At 40.0% G+C, this 13,306-nt stretch overlaps 1 protein-coding gene across 1 annotated transcript in view; it reads left to right on the forward strand.

Moving 5' to 3' along the window:
• Positions 1-13,306, forward strand: part of NPSR1 (neuropeptide S receptor 1) — a 59,494-nt gene that overhangs the window by 10,792 nt on the left and 35,396 nt on the right. Inside the window, exon 2 of the mRNA XM_062569547.1 lies at positions 3,258-3,390. Within this exon, the coding sequence (XP_062425531.1) occupies positions 3,258-3,390 (133 nt within the window). The remainder of the gene's footprint in view (positions 1-3,257; positions 3,391-13,306) is intronic.

Here is a 13,306-nt window from a genome sequence, read left to right on the forward strand (position 1 = left end):
CATCAACTCACCAGCGTATGTTCTTCTCGAAGCAGGCTTCCCAAAAGTGGACACAGTACAGCAGCAGGGTACCGTGGACGGATGATGAGAGGTGTGCTATGCTGGTGTTGATCCCGTGTGGTGGTGGTCATTTTCATGGTAGCATGACATTATTAATTCAATTAATGTTCCACTTGCGAGGCATTTACCTGCCACATGCAGGGGCATGATTTGAAGTCTTGCCCAACCCAAGCTGACTACAGGTGCTGCAGTGTAGACCCCCACACTTGTCCTCTGTTGAACTGTGTCGTGTTTTTCTCCAGTACACCTTTCCAGTTCATCGACATCATTCTGAATTTCAATTCTAGCCAGCATAATGGCCTCGATCGCTGTGGTCGTCCCATTTATAACCACAGAACATTTCTTTTGCAAGCTCATGAAGCCTGGGAGAGGCTGTGGTGATTTAAGTTGCGTGTTATTATACCTCCTTAATCCCCAAGAATGAGATCTTTTTTTCTCTCTCTGAATGGCAGCTACCACAAACATATGGAATAGAAACCCTGGCTTTATTCCTTTGTGTATGTCCTTTCAAAATTACCGGTTTTATATTCAGCTTTTGTACTTTTTAGTGCATTTCTGTAGGCTGGTTCAATGGTACATTTCCGTAGAGTTTAAAACTGCTAAACTGTTAAGTGCTGGCCTTTCATTTGGCAGATTGGGATTTAAACTGACTGTATGTGCTGTCCGCATGATGTGGAAATACCCCTCTAGCACAGTCTCCAGAAGTATTCCTTCTGTGGGAATCATAAGAAGATTTGAGTGTTGGAGCTTTGTTCTGTTTGTATTCTTATCAGTATAATATAGGAATAGAGGATTTCTTTCAAAAAAATGCTCTCCTGAGAGCATTTCAGAGCATATCAGAGAAAATCAGTGCTAAGCTTCTCCCTTTGTTTTTTTTTTTTTTCATGTGTTGTGAAAGATCCTTTTTGAAATGGAAACAAACATAACTCTGATGAGAATCCACTGATTTCAAGGACAAATATGATGTAAAATCTTATGTGTTTCTCTTTTAATTACCTTCACAGAAGACACTTTCTTCCAATTCCTAAACAAAACCAAGCATTCCCGAACAAAGAGTTTCACTCTGTCTCTGCCACACCTTTTCAGGAGAATTTGTTTCCAAGAGATTTGCAGAACAAACAGATACAAAATGTTCTCACTTGTTAAAAAGCTAAGCATTCAGTGCAAGCTAGCTGTCTTAGGGAGGTCGCTCTATAATCAATGGAAACAGTTCATCCCAAGATAAGTAAAATTAATGGTGATTCATTTCAGATATGTCACTGTCTACACACTACATGTAAGGCAAGTTAGAGTAGCTGCCGTTAAAGTTAGGTGAGATGACTCAAATAGTAAGTTACTCTGTCAAAAGTTATCATGCCGAGGAAAGCAAAACCATCTAAACACAGCCTTTGTTGTGTACTGGAGCTAATCCTCACATTCAAGCACGGTGTGGCCTCAAATTTACCAGCTCTCGTCTTTATTGCACAGCTGTGTGAGTCCCAGGGGCAGCTCCTCCATGTAGTGATGCACCTGTAGCAAGGGCTAGTTCCTGCGAGTGGCTCCCCTCCAGGGCTGGCAGTTGGAAGGGGGCTCAGAGCTGGGGAAATGGGTCAGGATTGGTGACTACCAAATATTGTGAGCAGTACTTTCTTCTGCTGCCTGCTCTCTCACCAGCCCCTTCAGGTGGGCACACCAAAAGCCCCTTTCCACCTACCCAGGGTCACCTCACTAGGGCCGGCAGGCAAGAAGCACAGATTGCACTTCAGCTGCAGCCCTCATCTTGTTCGCCCTTTTTTCTCTAGCCCTCTCAGTACAGCATTTGGTGGCAGGAGCAGGGAGATCCCAAACGACTGATTTGGCACATCCTCTATCTCAGACCCGTTGGTAGGATGTGAATCCAGGTGACTCATACACCTAAAGCCTGGGAAAGCTGTAAGAATAGAGTGGGAGACTGATGTCATTGGTGTAACCTGTCTCCTGATGCAACATCATCAAAAGCAGGGGTCCACCAGGGAGTAGGAGCAGGCTCTGAGAGGAAATGCAAGCAGTCTGTCATGGAAGTTGGCTTTAACTTCATAACTAGTAGTTCTGCTGAGACACGTGTATTTTTTCACTCATGGGCTAAACAAGTTAATAATAATGTACATGTTGTTGCTGTTGGGTATGTTAGGATTTTTTATCCTGAGCTCCCCCACACTATGATCTTCAGACATAACTGTTCCTATGAAAAGTACCCTCAGTTCTAGCTGTCTCTGCAGAAGAGCAGCAAACCGTCTTCCTCTGTGCTATGGCACGTAGCTTCACAGTTTTTACAAGTGAGAAGTCTGCAGACTCTTTTTGCCAAGGTGACCCCATGCTCACTGCTGCTCAGGTTCAGCATCAGAGCTGGCTGCCTGACAAGGAGAAAACATGGACTTCGCAGTCCTACCTGGCCAGGAGAAACCTACAGAGCAGACAGTGACAAATAATTATCCTGTGTCTTGAGATGAACAAGTGGCTTTTGTAGGCCAGGGAGAGACAAGATTGCGCATGTGCCCATACAAAACAAGCAGACAGACATGTGTACGGCCTTACTCTTGCATCCAGGGGATCCTGATGCTTTGAAAGCATGAGCAGCTTTTTTCTTCTTTTCGGTGTGCACACTACCACTAGGGGACGTTTTGTCATCATGTATTGCTCACTGCACAGTTTTACTTTTCCTTGCAGTCAGTCATGCTTGCTTTTCAATCTTGGCCACATCTAGATCATGGAGTGGATGTCTCCATTTCACTGGTTTTGTGTATGACCCGTATCCACTGGGATTGGGAAGAAGTAGTTGCTTCCCAAATTTCTCAAAAGGATCCATTCTGTCAATATTCCTTACAAAAAGAGGCAGCTGGTTATTTCACAGTTTGCTGGAGCAAAAGAGAAAACTGAAGGCTGCCTCTCTTTTTAGTGTTAAGTGCTGAACACAGAGGCTGCTAGTGGTTTTGTGAAAATAGAAGTAATATGCAGACATTGCAAATAAAACTGGAATGAATATCAACAGCTGTGATGCATGTTAATGCTTTCTGAAAGGAGATGAATCCGTTTTGAACCAAATATCAAAATCAACTGGCAAAACTCACCTTTCACCCTTCCCCCCCCCCCTCGTTTTTCCTAGGCTAACTCACTGGCTTAACCCAAGTTGCTATCCACTGACCTACCTATGTGCTTTTTTTCTCTTATCGCCAATGCAGACAGAGCAGCTGGTGACTCTTTGGATTCTCTTTATTGTCACAATCGCTGGAAATGCCATCGTGCTGTTCTCCACCTGGAAGAGGAAGCGAAAGTCTCGAATGACCTTCTTCGTCACCCAGCTGGCAATCACAGGTGAGGTATGGAAGGGAAAGGGGTTTCTGAGTGCACGGAGATCAGTATCAAAAGACAGAAAATATTTGCCTAAATAAGAAGATTCAAGCTGAATGGTGAAGAATTCGTTTGCCACCTAATGCCTTTATCTTGTCTGCAGTTTGTCATGAGACAGATCAATGGCTGCTTATCTGAGGGCTGTCTGCCTCTGATCTAAAAAGATGTTACTGTATGTAATATCTGTGTCAGACAGCAGCTGCAACTCACTAATTTCATTAAATCTTATCTTCCAGTCTGAATTTGCATCCACATTTCCCAGCAGTTATGTCTCCAGCTGTTGTCACAAAACTGTTTAGATTAAACCAGTTTAAGATGACTCTCCAGTGTTTTTTTTTACTAAAAATCTTTTTAAACTAGCTCATAACAGTGTTGCTCTGTCAATTACATGCATGCATCGAAGGGACAAAATAACTTCCGGTCATCTGGTTTGGGCACGTAAGGTATAAACAAAAATATAAATGTTGAGAGAATTGCATTTTATTAATTTTTTGAATGGAAAAGGGGAAATCTGATCCAAGAACTTTGTAGTTTTAGTACAAAATGGAAAATATACAGAAACCTGGTTTATAAAAGGTCAATCTCCACAATTAGGAATATAAATAGGAACTGAAATAACACCTCATTTCTCTCTGGCCTAGAATAGCCTGAATTCGTGCAGTTTTAATAGTTTCCCAGAGGAAAACATGCTCTGCTTCTACAACAGTGTCCTGCTACTAATCCCAGCTTACAAGAGAGCTGTGCTGTATTGTTAGTTTTGTAGGATATTATTTGTATGGTTTCTGTTGTCTATTTTTGTATGATACAGGAGGAATTATAACACAGTTCTACTAAAGAGAGTGTTTGTTTTCCCAGTAATTTTGAGTCCTCTTTTGATGTCTGTTGTGTCTCTGTTCAACCTGGAAAAGCAAAGGATTAGACTCCCCAATTTTCAACACGTGTGTACTCTTGGTGAGTAAATGAACTCCTGCTCATAGTCTCTACCATGATCGCCCATGGGTTTATCTTGTCTCAAATACCACCTCCAGCTGAAAACAGTTACACAATATGTGCGAAATGATGCAAAGTGACTCGCCCATAACTACAGGCAGTTGATGTAACAGTTGTTGCAAGATGGAGAGGTGAATGTTTAATGCGACTCCTCCTCTGAAGTGCTGACAGCTGATTTTTGGATTTGCTTGTGAGTCACCCTTAATGAAAGGTTTCACTCCTTATCTTTGTGGTGACCTTCATGCCACTTCCTCTGTGTGCCATCAGAAAATGCAGATATGTCATGTCGATGTGGTATCATGGTTCTGTTTAGAAATGTCTGGCACAGACCAAACATTACTGCACTCACGACAGGTCCAGAATACCCGATATCTGGCCAAAGCACTCTCGCTGTAGGATGAATACGCAGGAAATGGTAAAAAGTAGGCAATCGAGCAGTAGCATGGGAAAAGAGCAAACCAGTAACTGAAACCTCAGATGGTCACAGTCTTTTATCACCTACCTCACCATCATCAGGGAGAAGAGTGCTGGGGGCACTTCCATGAGAGGGGCTTTGAGGGGAGGAGGGCAGAAAATGACCCTGTGTGCAGGGCTGGCACAGAGGACACAAGAGTTGGGCTCGTTGCCAGAGCAAAGGCATGGTTGAGGTGGTAACAGGAGATGGCTCCCAATAGGAAGAAAGAAACTAAAGAGTAAAGGGCCTTGTCCTGCTAAGAAAAGGATTTACTACATCAGAGAAAGAGCCAATGAAGGGAAATAACCACTCCAAAGTCCAAGTTAGAGGAATAATGCAGTAAGATGACAGAGGTTTTCTTTATCATAACAGGTCAGAAGAAAGTTGGTCCACACGAGATGTACTAGGAGGGGGGTTACTGTTGCTGCTCCGGGTAAGAGTCTAGATAGGAGTTTTGGCATTTTCAACCCACAGGAAAGGCTGACTTTTTGGATTAGTATGGGGGTAAATTCATTCACTGAGGGTTTGAATGTAGTCTACATTAGGGGAGTGGGAGGCATTAAAAGTGCAGTTTGGAGGAAGCTGCAATAATCAGTGGAAGAGACAACAGTTAGAGACAGCTATTAAATATTTAGTTGTCAATAGGCTAATATCTTATCAAATGTGGGCAGCAAATAGTGTTATGCAGCTAATACTGTTGTACTGACTGAGGTCCATGTGCTACACTTACTGATTCTCTGATCTCTCCTTTCCAAAGATTATTCCTGACTTCCAAAACCAGAACATTCAAATGTTTGAATTCAACAGTCTGCTCCATTTCAAATTATAGAAACTCGCACAGAATAGTTGTTTGACATTCACATCTGCAATGTTAAAAGAATTAACATCAGCTTCAACAGCAAAGCTGCTTTCAAGCAATGTTGACTGCTTTTTTGAGATGCAGGAGTCAGACCTCTAATTTATCTTTGCTTCCCAAGAGTTCCTGTCAGTATTCTGGCACAAAGAAATGACTTAATTCCTGAAATGGAGCCATTTCACTTTCTTATCTTGAAAAATATTAATAAGAACAAAGCAAGCTGGCAACAGTCATCATCCTTTTACAAGTTATGAGGTGTATGCAGAACATTATGAAAACACTGGCTTGTCACATTGCTTTGACATGCCAGGCATATTTAAATCCTACCAACTAAAGCCTAATCTCCTGGCAAACAGTTTCTGCTTAGTCAGTATTACTACTTCCATCTACTTCCGAATTCTTAAAATATTTATTATTTCTGCCCCAGCAGCAGAATAAAGAAGAATGGATAAAGCTTTATCAATGCAGGCATTTCAAAGCCATTTAAAACCTTTCTTTCCATTGATCTGTGGCTCGATAGCTGAGTAGTGGTTTCAATTCTCACATCTTCCCGCTAATGTAGTACTAATATAAAATGAAAATATAGCCTTCATGTTAGAATAAACAAGGTTTTCAAGACAAATTATGCATAACACATGAATAGGAAATGAGCAGTGTTATTCTTTTTGACTTGCTGCCAAGACAGATGTGGAAGAGAAGTAAGTAACTGATTGAGGCTTCTTTCACCACTGCCAAATTCAATGGTTCAACCCACTTGGCAAATTCACAGATAAGACTCCCTTACTATACACTAATTCAACATGGTGCTAGAGGCTGCAGTGATCTTTAGGAATGTGAATAATCACTTCAACTTCAGTGTGCTTAAAGACCTTGCTGAAGCCTCTATTCAGAGAGTATTTCATATTAAATCTATGCCTATACAATGCCTACGTCAATACTGGATTTAAGCCTGTGTTTAACTCTCAGCTCATGCATAAATCCCTCCGAAATTATCTGGGAATTAAGCACTAGGATATCAGCTAAGAGTTAACAGCTGAGCTGAACAATAGTGCTAATCATTAGCATCAGCTAATTTTGCAAAGAGGAATATTGCCATCTTCGTCTTTTGTTCAGCTTGCTTTGGGCATATTCTTTTTTCTAATGGTTTTCCTAGAAACAAGTAGTTCTGTGAAGACTGAAACTAAAGGCAGGTTTCCTACAGATTTTTATGTCCAAGGCAATTTAATGTCTCAGAAAGTGTAAACTCTGAAGATTGCCCTGTTAGGAGAGCTTATAAACTCTTTTCCCAAACAGTTTTCTTCTGTTTAACAACTCAAGTTATGCTCGTGGTGTGCATGTCCTTACTGGTAAAAAACCTCTCAGATTTTCCTCCTCTACTCGATGCCATTTCACATAACTTTCAGATGTTAGTGTCCTTAAGACAGTGGGGTCTGACAGATAGCCAAATTCACAGACATTGTGTTTACACTGGAAATTTTCAAGCAGAGAGCATTCAGAGAGCATGATTTTGTCCACGCATTTATTTCCATTTAGATCACTTTACCCAGCTCTATCAAATGAAGGCTTTCCTATCCCTACTCTCAAAATGTTAAATTAGCAGACTTGAACATACATTTTTTCTATTTATAACAGCATTGTTCAAGTACCATTGGATAAGTAAAGCCATTTATTGGCTAAACTGTCCTTTTAATATGAAACTGTTATTATTTGATAATTTCTAAAACTGAACTTTAAGAAGTAATTTGTCAGCTTCATCCAACTTCACCTATTAGTGATAAAAAAGGTATTTAAGTTCCTATTAGTGATGAAAAGTTTATATGCCTATGCACAGTCTTAATTTTTTATTCAAAATTAACATTTGGAAAATTGGATCTGGAAATGTCATGCCCATCAGCTTTATATTTCCATTTTTATTTCAACCTTTAGCAGAAATCAATACCTTAAGAATGGTGTTAGGCTTCTGTCTACTATCACAAGTAGAAATACAGGTAGGTACTTTACAACATGCCTGATTTTACACCCTAGGCCTGCAGACTTCATTGAAAATACATGCTCACTTAAGATATTACTATGGATATAATGAAGAAAGGAAAAACAAAGCATGTCAGCTGATTTCTATTGCAGTGTACTTGTAAGCAGGAAAAAAAAAGACTTGTTAAAATTTTAAGTATATTATTGTGATCATTTAAACATCAAATCCTAAGGGACAATTTGAAAATAACATTAGAAAGATAGGGAGGTTTTTTTGAAAGAGTCTCTTCACATCATTTCCATCTTCTTCAGTTGCCCCCAGGAAGAATTTATTCTTTCTTTCTTATTCTTCCCCCCCCTCTTTTTTCTTTTCTTTTTTTTTTTTTTTTTTTTTTTTTTTAAGATTGGTCCCTTGGCCTAATCTCCTCCGAGTGTGTTCTCTCAAAATAATTTGGAAATAAAACTACAACAAGGAAGCTCTGGCACTGACTGGCATGACATTCACAAACCACTGCTTTCTGCTTTCATGGACTATATCCGTCCTTCATTGTTTTTCTTTCTTGTCTTTGGGACTTGAAGGAATGAGGGTGACTTGTTACTCCCTGTTCTGTACAATGCTTAACACAATAAGACTGTTACCAAAACTAACGTGTAGAACAATATTAACAGATAATTCTCTCTGCTCCAGCTTTTCATCTGGAAAATGGTCCTTGTAACATTTCCTCACTTCAGAGGAATTATAAGTACAAATTCATCAGTGCCACAAATACCTTAGGCATCGCAGTGATTATGAGCATTGGAAGTTAATTGCATAGAGCCATTAGTGGTAACTCAGAAAATCAGCTTATCGGAGGGGGACTGTTGGCAGCCAAAGAGCTCACGGATTTCCCAGTTATACCAGAAAATGTACACCTCCCCAACTGGGTGCTGGCTGGAACTTGCCATCAGATTTACATGAGTGTCTACCCATAATGCAGAATGCTGAGCTGAAATAGAATTTATTTTACCAATGCCAGACATCTGTGGCTTTTTCCTCTTTCTCACACCTCTACTTAATGCTTATTTTGTGGAAAAAAAAAAAAAAAAAAAAAGAGGTCTGAGGAAAGAGGAGGGTGTTTGGCTTTCATTTGCTTTTACATGAAGGGAATGGTTTAGTATCCAACATGCGGGGAAGAAAGTTGGAGGAAGATATAATTGTACAGGACCGCTCATCAATAACATTGGAAGAAATATAGCTGCATTTCTTGTATTTATTATTTACTAAGACCTGCTGAAACTCTAATTAATATATGGCAAAAAAACAGTCTCTGATCACAGATCATCTGTGTTCTACACGACATGTTTCTGTGACTACTGAAAAAGCATAGGGGAGAAATGGGCAGGAAGAATGGCATTTTTTCCCTCATATTCCCTGAGGTACCTTCAAATGTGCTTAAATACCCAACAAGGGCCTAATTTCCCCAGTCAGAAACAAATTTCTGAAGTCTTCCGCTTGTTTCCTGAATGCGTAGGCAGAAGTCTGACAACTCCGCAAACGACCTTAGTTTGTACATGGTTTGAAAAACGAGGAAAGAAGTAGATTACATCTACCTTCCCTGCAGGCCAGAGCAGCTACAGGGTATAGAAAAACTGTTGCTTTTCTATTCTCAAAATAAATGAGAGTCAATTTACCAAGAGCAAAAGTGGTTTCAGGGAATAAACACAGCAATATTAATGTCACTTTTTCTGTTCATCTCATGAAATTATGTTCAGTTTTCTGGCCTGGGAGTAAGAAAATTCATTGTATGTTTCCATTAGACGCCTGGAGAATTAGCTATCACTCTGCATCCTGATCCTGCTGAGAAGACTGATCCAGTAACTGGAAAACAAACTGGGACTTACTTTAAACTAGGTACATATTAGCAATGCCCACAAAATATAATGCAGGAGGATGAGATAAAAGTGATGGTATCACTACCTACAAAACCCTTCAGTAGCACATGGCAAACCAGATTCAATAACCATTGCCATTTCTGGCAATTTAAAGCCCCCTTGCAGGAATTCAAATTCTCCTTTGAACTCTTACTCCAATCCAAATTTGAAGATGAGTCATAGTATCCTACACGGTAATAAGTAACTTGGACACTCTGACTTTATACCGTTCCAATTTGAGACAGTGAATCATGTTTTACTCTACTCTCAGACTTCCTATGGGAAAAATCCTATGGGAAAAATCCTGTATGTCTGTATGTGACCACTCTTGTCTGCATGTTTGGTCACTCAATGCAAGGCTCAGTCTTTCTTGGGGAGGGTATCCAGTACACACAGCCTCATTAAAATACATTTTCTTCAAACCCAAGACTGAAATACATGAGGTAACAAGTGGAACATCTCCAGGAGTTAGGCAAGGAAGACAGAGATGAGCATTAGCACCAAAACTGAGAGAGAAAAGAAGCTTTGTATGAAAGAGAGGACGTAGTCTTTTGTGGGGAGTCGGGGCCTCTATTTCAGAGTGTTTGGTCATACAACCAAAGGAAAATGACCATGCAAAACAAAGTAGATTTCATATTTTTAGAGATGAAAACATGAGGCTAGAGGTCTGGCACTGAGAATCTGGCATCCTAAATATACATTGCCATTGTCAATCCTGGAACAGTCCAGTAGCATAGGAAGAGCAATGGAATAGGGAAGAGGACACAGACCCTCAGTCTAGTTATACAACTTCCTTGTGTGGTTTAAAGTAAAAGAAAATATGCAGAATGTCTATATTACATCCTTTAACTCTCCTTGAAAAGATTAGAACCATGACTGTGGTTCTAACCTTGCTGGCAGTAATCTCGGTGGACTAGCAATAATCCTGAGGTCTAAGGTAGCCGAACTGCATTTGCTTTCTGTGGATATGGGCAAGGGAATCAGAGCCAAGGACACATGCCAGGAAGGATGAAGAAACAGTGATGTAGCTGACCTTGACTGAGTAGACAGAGAATTTAGGTCTAGAATTTGGTACCCTAAAAATCAAGATGGTAAGTACTCAACAGGGTAGTTTGTGTAGGAGTGAGACACTTCCTGAGAGCATAGAAATGTGCTATAGACCTGTTGAAAATTACTTCTTGTACTTTAGTCCCAAATTCAAAACTGAATTCAGAATCTTTTTTTTTTTTTTTTTTTTTTTTTTTTTTTTTAAACAGCCTGGACCCTGGCTTGCAAACTGTAAATTTTGCCGAATGCAAAATATTTTAATACTATTATTATATTAATAATATAACTATGATAAATGATAATATAATTAGCAACTTTCTTAAAGATTCACTGGAAAGCCTAGGGCTGGATACAGTAAGTTTGCTGTTTGCTCCATTGTAGCTCACTGCAGTAGGTAACAATAACACTGGCACAGATGAAACACTGAAACACAGGGGTAAAAAAAAAAAAAAAAAAAAAAAAAAAAAAAAAAAAAACTGAAGTATGAAATGTCCCTCCTATTAGTGGAAGATAACGAGCTCTTCAAGTTTGCTACTGAAAGTAAGAATGATCATACCCCTAAAATACATGTAATGACTGTTATTTATGTAGCTTACTTTAATCTTGTGAATGCAGGAACAACATGCTCATGATTCCTGGTTTATAAATAGTGCATTCACAACCCAATAGGTACACATCCCTTAACCAGCATTTTTCAACTTGTTGTCTCCACGCAGTGGTCTTCAGATGCCTTACAGGTATCAAAACCACACTGTAGCATAGCACCCAGGCATAGCGCTGGGTCCCCGTGGGCAAGGATAACTCGTGAAAAACACTCTTCTTTCCTGTTTGCTCCAAGTACAGCATCTAAATCCTAGGGTAAACTGCCCCAGAAAGGGACTGTCCATGTCTTAATCATTTGTGTGCTGTTCAGAGTGGGATTTTCAAAGCACCCAGTGATATAATTTATATCCATTCTGCAACTGCAGGATGCTCCCAGCACTCTCCCAGCTTGCCAATAGCTCCACTACCAGTGGCAGGGTCAGAGATGGCAACATCGGTTTTTCATATTGCACAAAACCACCCAGGACCCTTGAGAATTTAGCATCTGAGGCTAGATGACCTGCATAGCAGTTGCTATCATACTTCTCAAGGCAGAGCAGTAGTTTTCTACTTCTCTTTTCTGGAGCTGTAACATATTTTCAGGGGAGGTATAGATTCCTGTACAAAGAATTTAAGCCTTTCCTTATAAAACCTTTATATTTTCTGGTCTTCAGTCCACAGATCCCCTCTTGTTCTAAAGCACAGAAAAAACTAGCCCCAATATGCTTATACCTATCCAACACTGTACAGAATAATTATTCCTTTGCAGTGTATGCGTATGTTTTAAATCATAAACACACACCAGACTTCTGTTCCTAAGTCACCAAGGAGCACCATCCCTAGATGCCATCCCTAAGGCTTGGGCCCATGGACACCCCTGCAATAGAAACAATAAACAATGTTAGTGGATAGTATTGTGACAATCCTGTCTCTTAAAATTCATACTTAATCATACATTTTAAAACCAAGATAGAATCGGTTACTCTGTTTGCTTTTCCTGAGTAATAAGTCATTTCTGAAAGGATTAAAAAATGATGAATGAACCTTAGATGCCCAGTCTTTATACAAAGGCAGCATCTTCTCATTTCAGCAGACACGCAGAGCCTAAATTTGATTCCTCTTCCCCACCTACAGGTTTCCACATAGGAGATCCACTTTTACCAGTTCTATTATTTTAAAAGGAGCTGTCATTATTTAATAATGCTTTTCCCGACTAGACATCTGTGTGATAGAAATGAAAGCATTTCTTTTCAGCCAGTCTTTGCTAGTAGCTTTTGTTTTTTTTTTTTTTTTTTTTTTTTTTTTTTTGCTTACCATCGATGTAATTTCTCCAGCCCTGTGCTGAGACCTGCACCAGGCAGCTGAACTACCATGCCGTCACTGCTCTGCTGACACCAGTGTGTACAGGTTTTAAAGGTCTGCCTGGCCAACTACTGCACTTTTAGGGGCTGTAAGACAAAAACGTGTTGTGATCTGTGTGCATATGTTAAAATGACCATACAACATTTCAAAGACAAAACAAAAACAACCACCAGATTCTGAGCTTAGCAACTTATCTGGTTAGCCTACGAAAATGTGAATTATGCAAAAGCCTTCAGACACCTGCTTTCTCTTATAGCTCCCGTAGGCAGTTGAGCATACTGGTGCAACATATATCTGTGCATCTTTGAGCCAGACAGTTTAATCTGTTATCTTCCTTACCTCATAGTACTATTGTTTTTCAAGGTGCTACATCTTTTGGTTTATATGTCATCATTATTAGAAGGCAGGGAGGAGGGAAAATGCTCTGTTAGCTTGTCACCATGTTTATAGCAGTAAGAAGTCTTACAGCTCGGCCTCAGTCCTGGGAAACAGACTGGGCTGTGAGTGTCGCAGAGGTAACTAGATTAAGCTCCATTACTGCATCCTCTCACAAGGGTTTTCATTTTAGGGATTATTGACATAATCTATTTTAGGCACCTCACTTTAGGTATGAAAGATAGGAAGTTACTTTCCTTATGTTCTATTTATAGCCAAGGGAGGAAAACACTCTAATTGCCTTTTAGAGGAGCCTAAGATAAGATTCACTG

The sequence above is a fragment of the Rhea pennata genome, chromosome 2 (genome assembly GCF_028389875.1).
Source record: "Rhea pennata isolate bPtePen1 chromosome 2, bPtePen1.pri, whole genome shotgun sequence".
In the NCBI taxonomy this organism is placed as follows: domain Eukaryota; kingdom Metazoa; phylum Chordata; class Aves; order Rheiformes; family Rheidae; genus Rhea; species Rhea pennata.